The 19,762-nt window shown below is 45.9% G+C and overlaps 1 protein-coding gene across 7 annotated transcripts in view; it reads left to right on the forward strand.

Moving 5' to 3' along the window:
• ASTN2 (astrotactin 2) overlaps positions 1–19,762 on the forward strand; it is a 925,730-nt gene that overhangs the window by 335,517 nt on the left and 570,451 nt on the right. For 5 of the 7 annotated variants that reach the window (XM_060154506.1, XM_060154516.1, XM_060154507.1 and 2 more), the window contains one exon: positions 5,837–5,944. In XM_060154506.1, the coding sequence (XP_060010489.1) occupies positions 5,837–5,944 (108 nt within the window). Of the gene's footprint in view, positions 1–5,836; positions 5,945–19,762 lie in introns of those variants that run through there. The other 2 variants (XM_060154510.1, XM_060154512.1) reach the window with 2 other exon arrangements.

Here is a 19,762-nt window from a genome sequence, read left to right on the forward strand (position 1 = left end):
TATTTGAATACCCTCTCCAGTTCTTTTGGATATGCCTAGGGGCAGAATTCCTGGGTCATGTGTAATTTTGTGTTTAACTTCTTGAGGAACCAACTGTCAAACTGTTTTCCACACTTTCTGCACCGTTTTGCATTCCCACCAGCAATGTATGAGTGTTCCAGTTTCTCTACATCCTTTCCAACACCTGTTATTTTCTCATTATTTTGATTGTGGCCAACCTAGTGCCTAAGAAGTGGTATCTGTCTCATTGTGGCTTTGATTTGCATTGCCCTAATGACTAAGGGGGGTTCTGAATCAGACAAAATCCAGGTTCAAACTGGGGGGGCTCCGCGACTTATAATTTGTGTGATCTTAGATAAGCAGTATTGAGGTTCCGAAGGTTGGTTTGCCCCTCAGTAAAGCTGGGGTGATTCTTACCTCTCAGACCCCATGTGAAGTGTGGATGGGATATTGTGTATAAGGTGTCCAGAGCGGTGCTTATCCCACTATGGTATGTGCTTTGCCCGTCTTCTTCATGCTCCATCCCAGACCACTCAGGACCAGAAGGAACAGAGGCCTGTGGAACAAGGGCAAAGGAGCTGCTGCTTCCTCTCCTTTCCTCTTGCCAGCCTCTGCCATGCTCACTTTCTCTCGGCCCCTAAATAGAAATACTTGAGCAGCCCTGTATAATTAATGGCTGTACTTTAGTTCACTGTATCACCAATTTCATATTAAAATGCTAGCAGAGGGGGCCCTTTTCCATTTGTCTGAATCATCTCCAAGTCAGTCTGGAATTGGCCTGTGGCCCCTGCAGGTTCTATGGACACTCAGAGGTTGTTCGCCTTGGGTGGCTGTCACCTCCCTACAATGTCACAGAAGGCAGGGAGTCGCCACTCCCACTCCGTGGCATTTCCGTTTCTTCTCCTAAACCCAGGCAAGCACTGAATGAACGAGGAGTGTGCCCTCACTCTCACTTCTCTGATGTTTGTGCTGTTTACATACACCGCATCGTTTTCCTCATAGTGACCATGTGAGCTGAGAGTTACTGCCCTCTTTTTAAAGATGAATTCAGACAGTTTGGGGGCCTTGCCCAAGCCCGCACAGCTAATAAGTGGGACCACGGTTAGAACGCATATCTGACTCCAGTAGCCTGATTTCTTGTGCAGAAGTGCATGACCTTTCATGACTCATGGATTAAACCAATCTAAAAACCTACTAGCCTTTAAGTGCCTGAGGGCAGAGCCAATGCTATTGTCTTTTAATGGAATCTGAACTACACTATTTTTCATCCAAATCACATTAAAAAAATTCAGCACCTTAGTGGGGCCCATGGCTCATTCATCTCTCCAGATTCTGGTCCTTAATTATACCCAGGAAATGTCTCATATAAGTGCCTTCAGAACTGTGGTCTCTGATATGATAGGCAATTGAAATGTGGCTAGTCTGTGCTGAGATGTGCTGTGAGCATAGAATATACACTGGATTTTGAAAACTTGTGAAAAATATATTAAATATTTCAGTAATAATAATTTTATGTTAATTACCAGCTAGATGAGAATATTTTGAATATATTGGTTGAATCCAATATATTCTGAAAATTAATTTTATCTGTTTATTTTTTACCTTTTTAATGTGGCTAGTAACATTTAAAATTGCATCTGTGGCTTGCATTATATTTTGGGGTTGACGTAGAGGCAGCCTCTCTGAGCCTCAGTTTCAACTCTGAACATGGTACCTTGGTACTTACAGGAGGGACGTGAGGGCCAGAGTTGTGGGAATTGAGGTGGGACCTGGAGAAGCCAGGGGCTTGGTCTTGGGGTATGGGAACGTGTGGAATGCTGGAAGCATCACTAGGATCTAGCTGAGTGTGATGAGACTTCCTATCTATAGTACAATTGCTGAGGTTCCAGGGAGGAGCGGTGAAGAGTGGAAAATGTGCCCCGGTGCTGGGGGCCAGTGACGGACTTGCTAATCCTCAGAGGTCATGATCATCAAGCTTTTGCTACCGCTCTACCTCTGCTCTCACGCACACACACACACGTGCACACGCGCGCACACACACACACACACACACACACACACACACTTTCCCTGGTTATCGTAGCCATGAGGCAGGCTTTGCAGGCAGACCTGATTTCAATCCCAGCTCCCTCACTCAGCACCTCTCATCACCTCTCTCTGAGGCACGGCTTATTCATCTGCAAAGCAAGGTTCACAATGCCTTCCTTACAAGGATGGCTGTGGGCATTAAATGAAGTCTTTGCTCATATGTTATTGTACGTCAGCCTCGGGACTAAGGGAATAGAGTGCAGCCACTGTCTGGGTTTGAACTGTGGGTTTATAGCTTATGAGCTGCGTGATCCCGGGCAGGTTACTGACTCTCCTTGTGCCTTCATTTCCTCATCTGTTAAAAGGGGAAGGAAAATATTAACCTGCTTCTTAGGGTTACTGTAAGGATTAACAAGGCAATGCAAGCAAAGGGTTTAGAACCATGCCTGGCAGAGGGACAGTGCTATGGGAGGCTTAGCTTTTCTTATTATATCCGAATTCCCTGGTGACTTTGCCATCCCCCCACTCCCCCTCACCCCCTGCCACAGCTAGACTGTCCCAGTAGGGAAAGACTCCTGTCTGAATTCTGTCTTCCACATTCACCATAATAGGCCATTTGTTTGGGAAAGGAAGGAAGATGAGAAAGAGGAGGAGAGGAAGGAAGGAAGGGAGGGTTTCGCTGGAATGTTTAAAAGTACTGCAGTAGCAGTAAAGGGCATGGAGTAGACTCCTGACAGGCAGATCCCTGCCTTTTCCTCTGCCGCCCAAACACAGCAGGAAGTATGACAGATGCTTCCTGTATTTGAGACAGCTATTTCATCACATGCCTTCATTTTCCCCTTGGCCAAAAATTATGTGTAGATGAACAAAAGTCCTTCCCTCCCTCCCTCCCTCCCTCCCTCCCTCCCTTCCTTCCTTCCTTCCTTCCTTCCTTCCTTTTTCTGTAACAGTAAAATATTTTAATGGAAATTTTAAAAGCCTACTGGTCTCTAAGACCTCTGCTCTTCCACTGCTTCCAGAATCTCCACGGGGCGTCTGCCAACTCCATTTCAAAGGAGAGCCTTTAAATGGAGAATTGCATCCGGTAGAATCTGGAGTCTCCTGCCATCTCCAGGTCCAGCTTTTAGTTGCTGGGGATTGGGGGGATGAGCACCAAGGGACAGGGACAGATAGTGGCTGAAGACACACTTGGGGACAGTGATCAGGTATTGTTGTCCCTTGTCCTCTCCCGTTCATTACAACACACTGTCTCCAGGAAGCAGGACGCCAAGTATTCATCTTTTCCATTTTACAGAGCATTAAACTGAGAAACAGTGTCATAACGGTTAAAAATTTGAGCTTGGCCGTCGGACACCCTTGGGTACCAAGTCTGACTTCACTCATTGTTCACAAATCACCTTCCTTTCTGAACATTGGTTGCTTCGTCTGTAAAGTTGGCATCATGATACCTCCCTCCCACGAGGACTGAGAGTTTGGAATGAGGTGATGTATGCAAAGCTCATAACACAGCACTTGACACCTTGATGCTTAAAGGACAGTCTTCTTTCCCCAAGGTTCCCTCTTGAGTTGTTTGCAGGGAAAGCAGTTTACATACTGGAGAGCCCAGATTTGGAGCTGGACAGTGTAGCCCTGAGTCATAACTCTCCTACTCATCAGTTGTGTGACTTTTGGCAAGTAACTTTGCCTATGTGTGTCTTTTTTTTTTTTTTTTTTTGCGGTACGCGGGCCTCTCCCTGTTGTGGCCTCCCGCTATTGTGGCCTCTCGCGTTGCGGAGCACAGGCTCCGGACGCGCAGGCTCAGCGGCCATGGCCCACGGGCCCACGGGCCCAGCCGCTCCGCGGCATGTGGGATCTTCCCAGACCGGGGCACGAACCCGGGTCCCCTGCATCGGCAGGCGGACTCTCAATCACTGCGCCACCAGGGAAGCCCCCTATGCGTGTCTTTATATTATTGTCTTGTATGTTAATTACGCCTTCCTTACGAGTATATCACAATGAGGATTGTATGTAATAATGTATAGACATCTTCTAGATACATAGTAGCTTGCTACATGTGTTGCTGGAATGAACGAATGTGTAATAACTGTTATAGAAAGCATGTCTAAGAGTGGGATTTCTGTGGACCGAACATCATTTCAGATGCCCCACCAGAGGAGATGACAAAGTAAATCCTTTCACAACTTGAACAACATTTTCCTCTAACGTATATTTTTCGTTTCTTCAGGTGGAATTTTTGGAATAGGTAATAGGTTTGCACAGTGCCTGATGCAAACGATACAAAACATGTACAGGGAGAAGTAGTCCTCCTGCAGCGCCATCCTTCAGCCACTTAACGTCTCCACCCAGGACAAGCATGTTTACCAGATCCTGGAGTCTCCTCCCAGATGTAGTCTGTTGGTGTAGGTGTCTGAAGCTCCATTCACTAAACAGTCTCCTAAACCAAACTCCCTCTTGTTTCCCACCCCAGCATGCTGTGAGGCTCTCCCACCACCGTTTATTCTCTAGGGTAAAGAGTCCACCAGTCCTTTAAGCCCTCTCTTTCCACATCCTGGACTAAAAAGAAATAAATAAATAGAGCACAGAGAAAATAAAAATTACCCATATTTCTCCCTGAAGAATTAACCGTTATTAGTAATTTGGTATATTTCTTCCTAGCCTTTTTTCCTTTATCGGTTTTGTAATCAACCATTCCTAGCGTATGAATACATCGCCTTTTTCCCCCTCCACGTTCCTCTGAGTTTCTCTCTGAAGCATCCCTTGCACTCATCTCTTCCTCTCCATCCTCACCACCCCTGGCCTCACCTAGACCCCCATCTCCTCTTACCTGGTGGTCGCTGAGACTCCTGGCTGTGCTCCCTCCCTGGCACCCATTCTGAGGTCTGTGAGCCGCCGTCATGTCCCTCCTGGCATGCACAGCTGCTGAACTGATTCTCTTGCTTCAGAACCTTCCGTGACATCCAAAATGAAGCCCGCAGTCCTCAGTGTGGTACTTCCCCTGGGTGGCTGCCACAGATCCTTCCCAGTCAGCACCCGCACTCCCCCTCCCCAGGGATATCTCCAGCTCTTACCTCTCCTCCCAGCTCCATTTTCTACCACTGAAGCACCCCATCCATCCTTCCATCCCTGACCTAAAATCTCCCTTCCTCCATAAAGCCTTCCCGGTCCTCCGTGTTGGGATGGATTGCTCTCTTCCATATTCCCCGTGTCTCATTGTGTGGGAAACATGGCCATGAGTTAGATTAAAGGCTCCTTAGGATCCCATTTGTCCCCATGACTGGCTTACGATCCCCTGGCTGGCAAGGACCGGGTGGTATCTATCTTTGCTTGTCCTGTGTCTGGCTCTGGGCCTGGCATAGAGGAAGCACTTGACTGAAACGTGTGTGTGAAATTAAGTCACCTGGAATGTTTTCTCAGAGGTAGGTTCATCATTCTAAGCAACAATGTACCTATCAATTATCTGGTACCCACCCCGGACCAGGTATTTAAGTATCATATCTCCTTTAATCTTCAAAGCAACCCCACAAGGTTAACAGCTTTTCCCCTGTTTTAGAAAGAAAGAACCCAGGACTCAGAAAGGTGAGGCATCTCCTCAAGGTCACACAGCCCCACGGCTGCCAAGCCATGGTTAGAACCCAGGTCCGGGTCATGGCAGAGCCTGAACGCCTTCTATAAATCATGCCGACTCCTGGGCCACTTGGGATTTACAGAAAGGAGTCTGGGGATGGGGTTGCTCATCTTCGGGATGGATGAGGGATTGAACAAGCTTCTGGAGGCCTGTGGTGACTGATGGATTGTGATTTTTGCACAGGGGGAATCAGCTTTGGGAGAACCAAGGGGACGTCGGGTTCAGAGGCAGACGATGAAACACAGTTGACATTCTACACGGAGCAGTACCGAAGCCGTCGCCGCAGCAAAGGTAACAGAGTCCTTGAGAAGGTTCCAGAACCAGGGTTTGGAGGAAAATCTGGGAAGCAGCTTTTGTGCTTCACAACAAACCCTAAATCTTCTTCAGCCTGGTCCCTATCTAGTTAACACTGAACTTGGTGTCTGATACCCTGAATACCCAGTCTCTGTTTGCTTTCTGTCTTACCCCATTCCTCAGAGGATTTAAGTTTATGCAGTTTTTTAAAAATCCATCACAATAGAGAATCGGATTGAAAGGAAAATCGGAGTAAGGAAAATAATTCAAATTCAGCTTAGATGTATGCACGGTAATCCGTGCCATGCTGTGTTGTGTAGTTCTTAGAAGGAGCTGACAGCTTAACTCAGAGATTCTTAGCAACCAAAGTGCAAAAGGACACATACAGCTGTAGAATGCACAGGGTCTACGGGATAAAACTAGCGTTTGCTCAGGAAATTCTATTTACCTGACACAGAGACCAGGCAGAGAAGTTCTCCAGTTGGTTCCAATAAACAGGACTCTGGGAGGGCTTCCTGGAAGTCGAAGCTAGACAATGACCTGGGCCCAAACTTGGCTTTGTCACTGTTCATCCACAGAACAGAAGCAGTAATCCTAACTTTCCCATGTTTAAGATGGGGTAGCAATACCTCCCTCTCAGGGTAATGGTGGGATTAGATGGAAACATGAGCATCTCCTGTTTTTTTTTGTTTATTAGTTTTCTTAAATTAATTAATTTATTTTTTAAAAAATTTGTATTGGGGTATAATTGATTTACAGTGTTGTTAGTTTCACGTGTACAGCAAAGTGAATCTGTTATACAAATACATATATCCACTCTTGTTTAGATTTTTTCCCATATAGACCATTACAGAGTATTGAGTAGAGTTCCCTGTGCTTTACAATAGATAACTAGTAAGGACCTACTGTAGAGCATCTCCCGTTTAACTACAACTCCCGGCAACAACTTTTCCCTTTCTCCACGGCCACCATCCTAATGCCTGTCCCCTGCATCCTTTGCTTAAAAACTGTTACAGTCACCTTCTCAATATCCTCACCTACTGTTTCCAGCCCCTTTTCAACCCTGCAGCCAGAGTGATCATTTTAATAACGTAAATAGGGGTCATGTTGCTTCTTCTCTGCTTAGAAGCTTTAAGCCGTCCTTTTGCATTTGGGAGAGAATGTGAAGTTCTTGCCACACCTACGATCCCCTGAGTGGTCTGGCCCTGCACATCTCTCCAGGGCTCTGTCTGCTCTGCTACCCAGCACTCTTCTCCAGCACTTCCCCATCTGTCCCACCAGAAACTTCACAAACATTCTCTCCCAGAACACTTCCCCCGCCCTCTCCAACTCACTCCTACTCACTCTGACATCTCCATTTAAATGGCATGTCTTAGCTGAGCCATCCTACATACAATTTCCCTGTCTCATTCTACACCAGCTCCTGTGCTGTTCCCTCTGCCGACTTTCACCCCTGGAATTTTACGTTTACCGATACGTTCTCTGGGCAATGTTTGTACCCTCCACTGAACTGGAAGTTCACGAGAATAGGTACCTCCATTGTCACTTGTATCCAGCTTTCCATCCCTGCGCCAAACACAGGGATGGGTCCATATTTTTGGTTCAACTATAGGTTCATATATTTGAACAAATGAAGGATTAATGAATGAATGAAATAAATTCCTATTCCAGTGTCCGGATTATTACGAACGCTCAGGGTGAATGGTGGTTTTCCATCTGGCCCTCCTTGTTTTCTCTCACTCCATTCCCAGTTACTGGGGGAAAAAAAAAAAAGGTCTCCTCTCCTTTCCCCTTCTCTTTTCCGCTCCTGGTGAGTAGAACTAAGGCCTCAGGCCTGCCCATTCTTCCACCTCAAGCCGCCGGGGAAGGATGTGCCTGGTAGTCGGAGGAGGGCCTGAGTACTGATGTCGAAAGCCGGTTCTGCCTGGGTTCTTCAAGCACGGTTGGAGCAAGTGCAACCTGAAGGGATGTAACAAGTCGGGGAGGTTCTCTGGCAGATGCGCCCAAGGCTGATGGTAGAGAGAGGACATGAAGTGGGAGGAGAAAAGAGGCAGCTCACAGGTGTTTCCTCCCTAGGTCCCTCTCTTTAGCCTGTCCCGTGAGAGAAATAGAAGTGGCACTGGATTCAGCCAGTCCTGGCTGTGAATTCTGACGTCACCTCGCCTGCTTTGTGTGGCCATGGGGCTTTTCACCTCTGGGTCCTTCTCTCTGGATAAAATCGAGCTATTGATAACTACCTCACAGAGCCAGCGAGTCTAGAGATGGAAGGTTATGGGACTCACCCCGAGGTGCTCAGAAATTTTTGTTCTTTCCTCCTGAAACTCCCCTTCCCTTGAAAACAGTCTGCACCCCAAAGTAAATCAGCTAACATCTCAATTTTGGCAATAGGGTCTACTGGAAAAGAGATTTATGATATAGTCTGAAAATCAACCCTTTCTTCCCTGAGCCTCAGGTTCTTTGTCAGGGAAATGGGACTGTTATTCCAAGGTGTCTGCTGTGGCCAGGTAGAACCCCATGCCAAAGCAAAGAACTGTAGTCATCAATATGGTGAGTGGGTGGAGAGGAAGAAAGACAAAGGGACCGAGAAACAGAGACTGAGAGACATGTGCGTCTGGTGGGATTTCCCTAATCAGAAATCAGCAACCTTTCTCTGTAGATGGTTAATCAGTAAACATTTTCAGCTTTGCAGACCTTACAGTCACGATTGGAACTACTCAACTCTGCCATCTTACCTTGAAAGCTGACACAGACAGCACATAAAGGAATGAACATAATGTGTCCTAATCAAACTTTATTTCCAAAAGCAGATGCTGGTTCAGATTTCACCAGTGGCTCACAGTTTGATGACCCCTACCCTAAACCATGCATATCATACAGGTCACCTGTAGGACTGATCCAGGAAGCAGGAGTGAAATCTCACAGTGCTTCGTGAAATGAATCTGATCTCAGGGCATACGTGGTCTTGCTGCTGAAAGGAGTTTTTTTGTGAAGCAAAGAGTTTTATGTTTGGGCAAGTGAATACCCATCTACTCCATCATTTGTTTGGGGTGTGCCAATTCCGATGGTATTTGACAGAACTAACTGTTTAGGTAGCTGGATATGGTAGATTCCCACTTGGCAGAATTCCACCTTTATTAACTAGAGATGACACCGCACACAACAGAAGACTCTGGACTCATAGTCCGGAGATGTGCAGTGAAGTCTGTGGTCCCACCACCAACACACTCAGAGAGCCTTGGCAAGCGTGTGCCCTCTTGGGGCCTCAGTTTTCCTATCTGTGAAACAAGGATATTTACATGTCATGTCATCAAGTCTGAAGCTCATTTTAATCTAACCTACATTTAGGGAATGATGCTGGGCAGTGTTGGGAAACAGGGCCCGGGCCCCCAGCCTCAAGGTGGTTATAACCTCCTTGCGGGGGGAGTGCAGCTCACACAGAGAAGCGATGCTGATCAGGATAAGCTCATGTATGACTGAAGTCCAGATGAGAACTGCAGATGGCGTGTCCAGCCACAGGCACAGGGCTGAGCAGGAGACAGAGCAGTACAGCTGCTGCTGATTCCAGCAGTGCAAGCACCCAGCATCAACCTCCCAGCCCAGCTCTGCGCGGGTGGCTGTGTGGCCTTGGGCGAGTCTCTCTCACTCTCTGGACCTCTGTTGGTTGCTCAGCCAGCTCTGGAAACTCAAGTTATCTGATTCCCAATCCCATGCACTTTCCTCTAATCTTTGCTGATTAGTTCCCCAGCAAAGAGAACCAGGGCATGAATGCCCCCTGCTTTTGCTTATTTTTTTTTGTTTTAGTTTCTTGTTTTAATGTGATGGTTCTTAAGCTGAGATTTTCTGTAGTAATAAGAACTCTTGAATTTAAGCAAAACTTTGTGTGGATGTGTGAATTTTTTTTTCCTTTTGATTCTCCCCCGCCAACACACACACGCGCACACACACACACACACGCACACGCACGTGCACACACGCACACACACACAGTTTAATCATGTTTTAGAGGAAGTGGACAGGTGAGGGAAAGTTCAAGCCATATCTGCAGAAAAGGAGGCCTTTCGGGATTGAGGGAAGGAGACTGTTCTGAAATTTAATCTGAGAATGCCTGGATGGAGCAGAGACTCCAGGAAATGGGGATGGAGTGGGGCGAAAGCTGAACGTCAACAGAACACTACCTGCCATGTATGAGGGCAGAGGTACAAGATGTTCTGAGGGTGGGGATGGGAGAGATCCCAGAAGCTAGGTAGAGCCCAAGGCTATAGCTTTGGGAGTAATGGCAGATGGGCTGGCAGTAATGGCAGCAGGAGCCATGCCTTGATCATCGGGGCACCCATCCCATTCTTTATCCTCAAGCCACAGCATCTCTTTCAGCCCTAAAGATAATCCATCCAGTTGTCCATTTTATGCACACACAAAAAAACAAGGCTCAGGGAAGGGAAGCATTTTTCCCAAGGTTTAAGTGTCATCTCTTCAAATGACAAAGCAAATGGGGCAAAAGGTTAACAATAGGTGAATCTGGGCAAAGGATGCATGGCTCTTCTCTGTACTCTTCTTATCCTTACAGCTTTTCCATAAATTTGAGATTATTTCCAGACTAAAACAGTAGGTAAACAGTAGTCCTTCTACACTGATTACAGGTTTTGAAATCAGCACCCAGGGGTCCAAATCCTTGCTCTGCTGTTTCCTAGCTGCATGACCTAGGGCAAGCACTTTCCTTCTCTGAGCCTCAGTTTCCCCTGGGTAAAGAAGGATAAGCCTAGTGTTAATCCTTCTACTCTTCCTTAGGCTTGTTGCAGGGAGTAAAGGAGGGAATGTATGCAAAGGACATGCTTAGTGGAGCGTGCCTGCCATGTGATCACTGTTCACTAAATGGAAACCAGTTAAGTACAGCAAATCAGTGTCTGGGCCAGGCATGACTCCATGGCCTTTTTCCAATGTGCTGCTCTGCAAATTGGTCTTGCTTGTAGGGGGGAAAAATGGCATTTTAGGTAAGAACATAAACTTGGTGGGCCCGTCATCTTGGGGACATTGTGCTATGGTTTTCATCTTTGCCATCTTGTCCCTTGGTGAGGTCAGCCTCTTTCACGGGAATTCTTATAGAATTCCAAATAATACCATGGGAAGGGATTATTTTACCTCTGTTTTACAACTAAGGAAACTGGGACTTAGGTCACTTACCTGAGACTACCATGAGGTAAGGGGAGCTGAGATTTGGACTTAAGCTCTTTGGTTTCAAAATCTGGCCAGACCATTATATGACTGAGATAATATATGTGCAGTGCATACCACAGTACCTGCATAAGATATATACTAAAGAGACAGGAGGGAGGTACCCATGTCTTGCTGGTACAAAAGCCTGATAAGATCCCTGAGAATGTCCTGGTGCAAACTCTGTAACCCTTCAGAGAGCATCAGCCCTGGAGGAGCTGGGAGTGGGAACAGGGACGGTCGCAACTAGCTCAGACACTGAGAAGTTAGTTCAGTGTAGAGGGGAAAAGGCAGCATCCACGGGGACCAACCCTCCCAGGGTCCTGGTCTTTGGTCAGGGAGGAAAACATATGACAAAGAGATCTTCCAGTGCTGTGCTGGTGCCAACTCATACCAGTTGTGAGAGCCAGTTTTGTTCATCGTTTCCAACTCCTCTGTGAGTGATGTCACAATAGTAGCTTATAAGCAACCATGCTAGAAGTATTTACACCGTGCAAATTAACAAAAATGCAATGGACGCTTCCCTTTCCTCCTCAGAGCCCATTGTTAAATATTTACTAGCACACCACTGAGAAGAACAGTCAGTAAGAAGTAAGAATTAAGCTACAAACCAGAGTGCAAGGGCTTTTTTCTAGAAATAGAGCAATCCAGAATCTTTCCCAGAGGACAATGCACTGGGCCTGGGACAAAGCAAACTACTAAGTTCAAGGCTTTGGACAGAGGATCTCTTTTCAGAAACAGAAGACAAGGTCAGCTGGGGAGGCTGGATATTTAGGGCCTGCGTAGGAGGTTGGAAACTCTGGTGTTACCCGCTTGAAGGAACGATGAGTCATAGAATCTGGGTCAGGTCAGAGCCAGCAGTGGATCAGGTGTCCTCAGCTGTGTGGTAAGAGGGGCTGTCAGAGACTAGCCAGTTCTCTGACCTCATTGAACCTCAGAATCACTTGGAAAACTTAAAAAAAAAAAAAAAAGCAAAGAAAACAACCCAATTCCAAATACTTATCTCAGACCCATTATATGGCAATGTCTGGCCAAGGGGTCTGGTATAAAATTCTTTTCAGGTTCTAATTTTCAACCAGAGTTGAGATAAACCACTCTACAGTTCCCTTTACATATCAGCTAACAGTACATCCCTGTTCTTATTCTGGCATTGGCTCCCACCGAGTGTATCCCCCTTTCCCAAGCCAGGACCTCGACTCGCAGTTCTAAGAGGGATAACAACTTAGAGCAGCCATTTATTGCCACTTTTGTGTCAGATCTGTTGCACATTCGCCCGTCATCCTGTGTGATCTATTACTGTCCTTGTCTCTGTGCGCAAAAGAATGAAGCGGAAACATGGCAGAGTAACTTCCGCAAGGTCATAGAGTCAGTAAGTTGCAGGATTGAGTCTAGAACCCCATTCCAGTTGTTTCCAAAATCTATTGTCACCATACCCCAGCATCAGCCCCTTAGAAGAATCTTACAGGGTTTTTTTTGTTTTTTTTTTTTAATTATTTATTTTTGGCTGTGTTGGGTCTTCGTTTCTGCGCGAAGGCTTTCTCTTGTTGCGGCGAGCGGGGGCCGCTCTTCATCGCAGTGCGCGGGCTTTTCACTGTCGTGGCCTCGCTTGTTGCGGGGCACAGGCTCCAGACGCGCAGGCTCAGTAGTCATGGCTCACGGGCCTAGTTGCTCCGCGGCATGTGGGATCCTCCCAGACGGGGGCTCGAACCCGTGTACCCTGCATTGGCAGGCAGACTCTCAACCACTGCGCCACTAGGGAAGCCCGAATCTTACAGGTTTTAACTTCTTCCCTCTTATCATAACTCTTGCCCTGGTCATTAGCTATTTGTTATCTGTAGTAGGTAGATACCCTCCTCCAGAATGTTCCAGCAGCTCCTGAAGGCTTTATAGAGAGATTCTAGTTTCTCTCATGAAGAAATGAGACTGGGAGTTTGGATTTCTCTTACTGAAGGAATAGTAAAATGCAGAAAACTAGGTTTGATCTACGCCTCCATTTGGCCCCATTTAATGAGACGTTAGTGAAGAGAAAATTACGTATTCAGAAATTGTTATAGACTCAAAAACTCCTGTCTGATGTCTCTCTTCTCTCTCTTCCCTCAAACCTCAGAGGAAATAGACATTGGTTTTGTTGTTGTTGTTTTTCTCTCTTAAAGGTCCCTCCCAGACTACCTGTCCCCAACCCACAAACATCAAGCGGTCTTGGCAGACAAGGGTTCCCTGAATGCAGTGAGAGAGTCAAACAACTTCAAAAGCTCCCTCCCCAAGCTCGTGATGGTCCCTGAAATATTGCTTAAATTGTTCTTTCTCCTCCTCCTTAGCGATGCCAACCAGCTCGGCACCTGACAGCCCGGCATCCAGGGGAGGGAGAGGGCTGTCAGGAATCAAATGGGAGACCAAAGGCAATAAAGCAAACATGTCGTTTTTAGTTGCTTACACTAGCGAGAGGAATAATCAGTCTCGCTCGCTTTCTTGTTTTTCAACTAGGCTCAGCAGGATTCCCTCACCCCCACCCCTTTTCTTTACACTGAAGGATTGTGACTCTCTGCTTCCCACCCAAGCATCAGCGCTCTGTCATCCCTTTTCTTCACAATCCTGTGGGGTGGCCAGGATTCTCCTACCCTGCTAAACACTTTCCCAGATAAAGAGGTGAAACTACCTGGCACGATTGCCAACTGTGTGCCGAGTGCCCTGTGAGATGCTTGCACGCATGACCTTTTGTAGCCCTGACTCTTAGTTACTTTCCAGCCTTCAGTTTCCTTTTCTAAAAAATGGAGGTGAGAATCCCAATTTATAGGATTTATGCGATGATCCAGCAGAGTCTTGTGTCACTAGAATACAAGGTATATGAAGGAAGATAATCCGAACAAAGCTGGGAAGGGTGAATTGACCCAGATCGGGAAAGAATTTGATTGTCAAGTTCATTCACCTCTTCATTCATTGAATCAACTAATGTTGACTAAATATCTAATTCTGTTGAGACTATATGCTAAGGCTCAGGTCTAGAATTGCAAACAGACCAATCATGGGACTGACCTCATGAATCTTATAGTCTTGCCAGGGAGAAATGGGGAGGGAGAGAGGGTCTCACAAACAAACATGTAAAGAAATATATCATTTCCAACTGTGAGAAGTGCCGCTGAAGAAAATACAGGGGGAAACTCATATCATGGGGAGAGTCATGAAAGACATCTTTTTTTTTTCTTTAAACAACTGTTTGAGATATCATTTGCATACCATACAATTCAATGGTTTTTGCTATATTCACAGAGTTGTGCCACCATCACCACAATCTAATTTTAGAACATTTTTGTCTCCCCTAAAAGAAACCCTGTACCAATAGCAGTTAGTCCCGAGTTCCCCTTCCCTCCACCCCCTGGAAACCACTAATCTCCTTTCTGTTTGTACCGCTTGGCTTATTCTATACCTTTCATATAAATGGAATCATACAGTGCTATCTTTAGGGACTGGCTTCCATTTAGCATCACATTTTCAAGGTTCATCCACGTTGGAGCATCTACCTGTGCCGCATCATTCATTTTCATTGCCAAATATTATTTCATTGTATGGATGTGTCACGTTTTGTTTATTGACTCATTAGCTGTTGGACATTTGAGCTGTTTCCACCTTTGAGCTATTATGAGTAATGCTGCTGTGAATGTTGGCGCGCTCAAGCAAGTAACATCTAAAATTGCAATTGCACTCATTATCCCACAGCTTCAAACCCTGCATATCTTTCTTCTAACCTAACAGTGTGTGAAAACACACTATGCTTTCCATCTTATCTTTTCCTAAAAGAAGGCAGTTTTGTGTGAAGGGATTGTGGCGGCCTCTGAGTCGGAATAGTGGAATTTGTGAAGAGACAACACCTGAATTATTTGGAAAAACAAAATTGCTTAGCTAGGCGATGCTTCTTACGTGACAAGTTTGCGATGTGCGTGAATTTGCGCATCTGTACGCTTATGAGACAGGCCATATGCAAAAGGTGCAAACCTGGGGCCCAGAGGCCAAATTCATCCCCACGGGCATGCTGTGTTGGATAAAATTATTGCATCCAACATTTTAAAAATATGGTAAAAATCTTGATTTCTGCTTTGTCTTGAAAATGTAGGAGCTCCAGCCTCACAAGCACTTGCCCTTTCAGATGGGGTCACCCTACTGCAGTTGCCAAGACCCCACGGTTCGCCATGAAAGACATCTTTGAGGAACCAGCAGTAATGCTGAAACCTGAAGGATGAATGGGGGGTGGCTGGCTACTAAGAAAACACATCTCCACATGAGCAGGAGAGAGCTTGAACTTGAACCTATGTGAAATGGAGAGTGCATTATGGTTTTTGAAGAAGAGAGTTGCATCACCCTGTGCTGTTTTAAGATCACTCTCTCCACAGTGGAGGAAGAGTTGGAGGGGGACAGACCAGTTAGGAGGCTGTTGAGGTAGTAGGGGGACCCTCTGGGAGAGCGTGGGACAGGATGGCTGCTAGGGATATGTTCAAATACAGTTAGAGCTGATGATTGATTGGCTGTGAGGAGGGGAACCCGTGAGCATTGCTGAAGATGAGCATTGGATTCTGGCGGGGGGCGCTGGAGAGAAGCACAGCGCCAGGGAAGGGAGTAGCAGCAGGCCTTCAGGAGGGGGAGGGATGAGCTCAGCTGTAGAGCTGCTGCCTTTGGGGTGCCTGTAGGCCATCCAGATGGAGACACTGCCAACCAGCTCTGAGCCCAGGAGAGGTCTGACTGGGGAATGGGAGAAAGAGTCAGGACTTCATGGCTGTGCATTCACTTTCTGTTTCTGCTTAACAAATGTCCCCAAACTTAGAAGCTCCAAACAACGTACATTTCTTATCTCACAGTATGTCTGTCATCGAAAAGTCCAGTTATGTCATTGCCAAGCTCTCTGTTCAGGGTCTCAAATCAAGGAGTCGGCTGGGGCTTTGATCTCAGCTGAGGCTCAGGGCCTTCTTCCAAGCACTTGTGGTTGCTGGCAGAATTCACTTCCTTGTAGCTGCATGACTGACATGCCTGCTCTGTTGCTGCTGTCAGCCAGGACCACCCCCAGTTCTTATAGGTTACTCCCTGGCCCTTCTCACAGCCCCCTCCGTGGCAGTTCACAGCACGGCTTCCTCAAGGGCAGCTGGCGAGCACCTCTTACACTTTGACTGTCTTTCTTCAAGGCCCCAGTCTCTCTTAAGACTCATTTGATTTGGCCAGACCTATCCAGGGTAAACTCCTATATGATTAACTCAAAGTCAACTGCTTCTGGACCTAAATTTTATCCGAAAAAAATCCCTTCACCTTTCTCAGATAACATCATTTAATCACAGAGTGATATCCCATCATATTCACAGACCTAGCCACATTCAAGAAGAGGGGATGTACAGAGGGTATATAGGGCATGGGAATCTTGGGGGCCGTTTTAGAATTCAGACCCCCCCACACACACACTGGATGGTAAAGCAGGCACAAGAGGAACCAGCTCTCCCAGCAGAGCGTGTAGACTGGAAACTGAAGAGTTCCAGGTTGTTCGGCTCAGTCATGGATTCTGGGTTGAAAATGTCCTTCTCTCAGCATCACAGGTACCGTCAAACCACCTGGTGCTCCGTGGGGAGGAAGCAGATGCCACATCCCAGAGGCATTGGTCATGAGAACAGCTTAGGGGCTGTGGGACATAGGGATTCAGGGGAGATCTGTAACTAAAGTTCACTGAGTCAAACCTATCCTGTGTCGGACTGGAAAAGGACTCTTCCTTCATGGCTCCCGTTGAGCAAATTTACTAACCATCTGCCTCTTTTAATTAGAGTAGATTTTGGAAGAAGTGCGGTCAACTCTGGTTCTTGCACTCAAATGCTGGGGAACACTGGGAAAGTCTCTTTGGCTCTCCATCCATTCAGTTGGGGTGTGGTGTTTGAATAAATTACATCTGAGGCCTCTTCCAGCTCTGAAATTCTATGCTTTTATTCATTGGACATACATTGTACATTCCAAGAACAGTATGACTTTTTTGGGAATCGGGGGTTAATAAAACATGGTTCCAGGGAATTTCTTGACAGTCCAGTGGTTAAGACTCTGCACTTTCACTGCCGAGGGCACGGGTCAATCCCTGGCTGGGGAACTAAGATCCCGCAGGCCATGCCGCATGGCCAGAAATAAAAAACAAGATGTGTTTCCAGCCTTTAAGAAGCTTCTCTTCTGGCTGCTGTCTGTGGAAAAAGTCAAGACCACTGACAAGCCCAGCTCATCTCTCCACGGTGAGAACACTCAGGGAACTGAGATATTTCAACAACATTGGGGATGGCATGCTTATTGTTTCCGTCATTTTTCACCAGTCTGAAGTCATGTAATAGTACTACCAGAGGAAAATAGAAACAAACAAGAACCTTCTAGACCAAAGAGCTGATTTCATTTTTCCTCATCCTCATTTACATATATATTTTTCTCATCATTGTAACTGTAATCAACACACACATTTCACTTGCTTGTTTTTTTTACTCAACATTATATTATGACCATATTTTTTCCATGACACTCTAAACCTGAAGATACTCATTGTAGCATAATCTGTAATATTGAAAAATTAGAATGAGCCTGAATGGCCAACAATAGGGAAGTGGCTAAGTGAATTACAATGCGTCAACTTGATGAAACATTATGCAGCCAGATAATTGTTGAGAATGATTTTTTAAGAAGGGCGGAATTCACAAACCACAGTGCTTACTTCCGAGGACAGACAGAACAATTCATTTAAAAAATATACTTGGGTGAATCACAATATGTTATATATGTATGTATTTTTTTATCCTTCTCTTTATCAGTTATACTCTGCTGGTTCTTAAAAGGGATTTCAGGTGAGTGGATTTGCTGGAGGTAATTGCACCGGTGTGCAATGCTTGATTCATGGTCTTTGGAGGTAAACAGGTGGTTGAAGGGACTTCCCTGGTGGTCCAGGGGCTAAGACTCTGAGCTCCCAATGCAGAGTGCCTGGGTTCGATCCCTGGTCAGGGAACTAGATCCCATATGCTGCAACCAAAAGATCCCGCATGCCGCAACTAAAAAAGACCCCGCGTGCCTCATCGAAGATCTCACGTGCCGCAACTGAAATCCTGTGCAGCCAAATAAATAAATACAGTAAGTCCCCTATATATGGACCTTCAAGTTGAAACTTTCAAAGATTCGAACGTGCATCCCGTCAGCGTCAGGCGTGAGCGAAACTGCAGCTTGCCCTCCGTCTCCTGTTGTGGACCATCCTTCAGCTCTACGATCTCCCACCTCCTCTCCCTCCTCCAGTCAGTAACTCTCCTTGCCTGTTCACTCGATGCCAGCCCCTGGATGCCAGCTGTTGCACTGTACTACTGTACTTTTCAAGGCACTGTACTGTAAAATTAAACGTGTTTAATTTTTTTGCTTGCTTTTTATGTATTATTTGTGTGAAAAGTATTATAAACCTATTACAGTGCAGTACTATATAGCCGACTGTGTTAGATGGCTACCTGGGCTAACGTTGTTGGACTTAACGAACAAATTGGACTTAGGAATGTGATCTCGGAATTGACCTTGTACGCGTATGTAGGGGACTTACTGTAAATAAATAAATACTAAAAAACAAAAAAACAACAAACCAAAGGTGGTTGTGAGTCCTAACAGAGTGATCTTGGGAAGACCACTTTAACCCACTGGCTCCTGCTTTCCTCAGCTCCATAGTACATACTTGAAGTTCCTTCTTCTAAAAGTGGTTTTGAGGTTGAAATGGAATAATACAAGTAAAGCAGTCAGCACAGTTCCTGGCAGATGGTAGGTGATGGATAAATCTGCCCACTTCCCTTTATACCCTAGGGTACTGTGTCTCAGTAGCTAGGTCAGATGATCTCAAAGGTCTATTCTATCTTTAAATTGATTTGGAATCTTGAAAAATGTTGCCTTTCCCTCTTTCATTATTCATTCAAACCCTTGTGTGTCTGGTCTTGGGATCCCTGGAGGCATGAATGCATTTCATCTTTACCTAATGGAAAAACTATAAAAGAAAGAAGATGAAGAAGAATCAAAACTAAGTGTCCAGGTGGAAAGGGTCCTGGACCACGAGAATGATCACCTTGTACCCTGTCCTTGAATGATGTTTTGAGTAAAGTTACTTTTCCCTTTAACATGGTTCCCAACCCTGTGTGCATAGGAAACATGTTCGGGTTTAAAAAACAGATACCTACCTTTGGATTTCAACCCAGAGTTTTATTTAATAAGTTTGGGGTGGAGCCTGAGCATTTCTGAGTTTTTATAAAAGCTTTCCAGGTGCAGCCGTGGTTGAGAATCGCTGCCTTAGGGAACCACACCAAAGAAGAGTAAGAGTGGTGGTCCATGTGCTCAAGGCATGTTCAGCCTGGTAGAGCGATACGAGATCCCTCAAATTCAGTGGCTTCCATTTCTCTCTATTATCTCTCTATAATCAAATAGATTATAATTCTAGGATGTCCTCTTGGCTCTGCAATTCTGTGATTCTAACTGAAGGATACCTTTTGTTTTGTTTTTAGCAAATGTAAGAAAATGTAGTATTAGCCACGTGCTGATAGCCGAGGCGGTTTAGAGTGAGGCGTTGGGGTACATAGGGTCCAAACATAAAGGATG

The sequence above is a fragment of the Lagenorhynchus albirostris genome, chromosome 7, assembly GCF_949774975.1.
Source record: "Lagenorhynchus albirostris chromosome 7, mLagAlb1.1, whole genome shotgun sequence".
NCBI lineage: Eukaryota > Metazoa > Chordata > Mammalia > Artiodactyla > Delphinidae > Lagenorhynchus > Lagenorhynchus albirostris.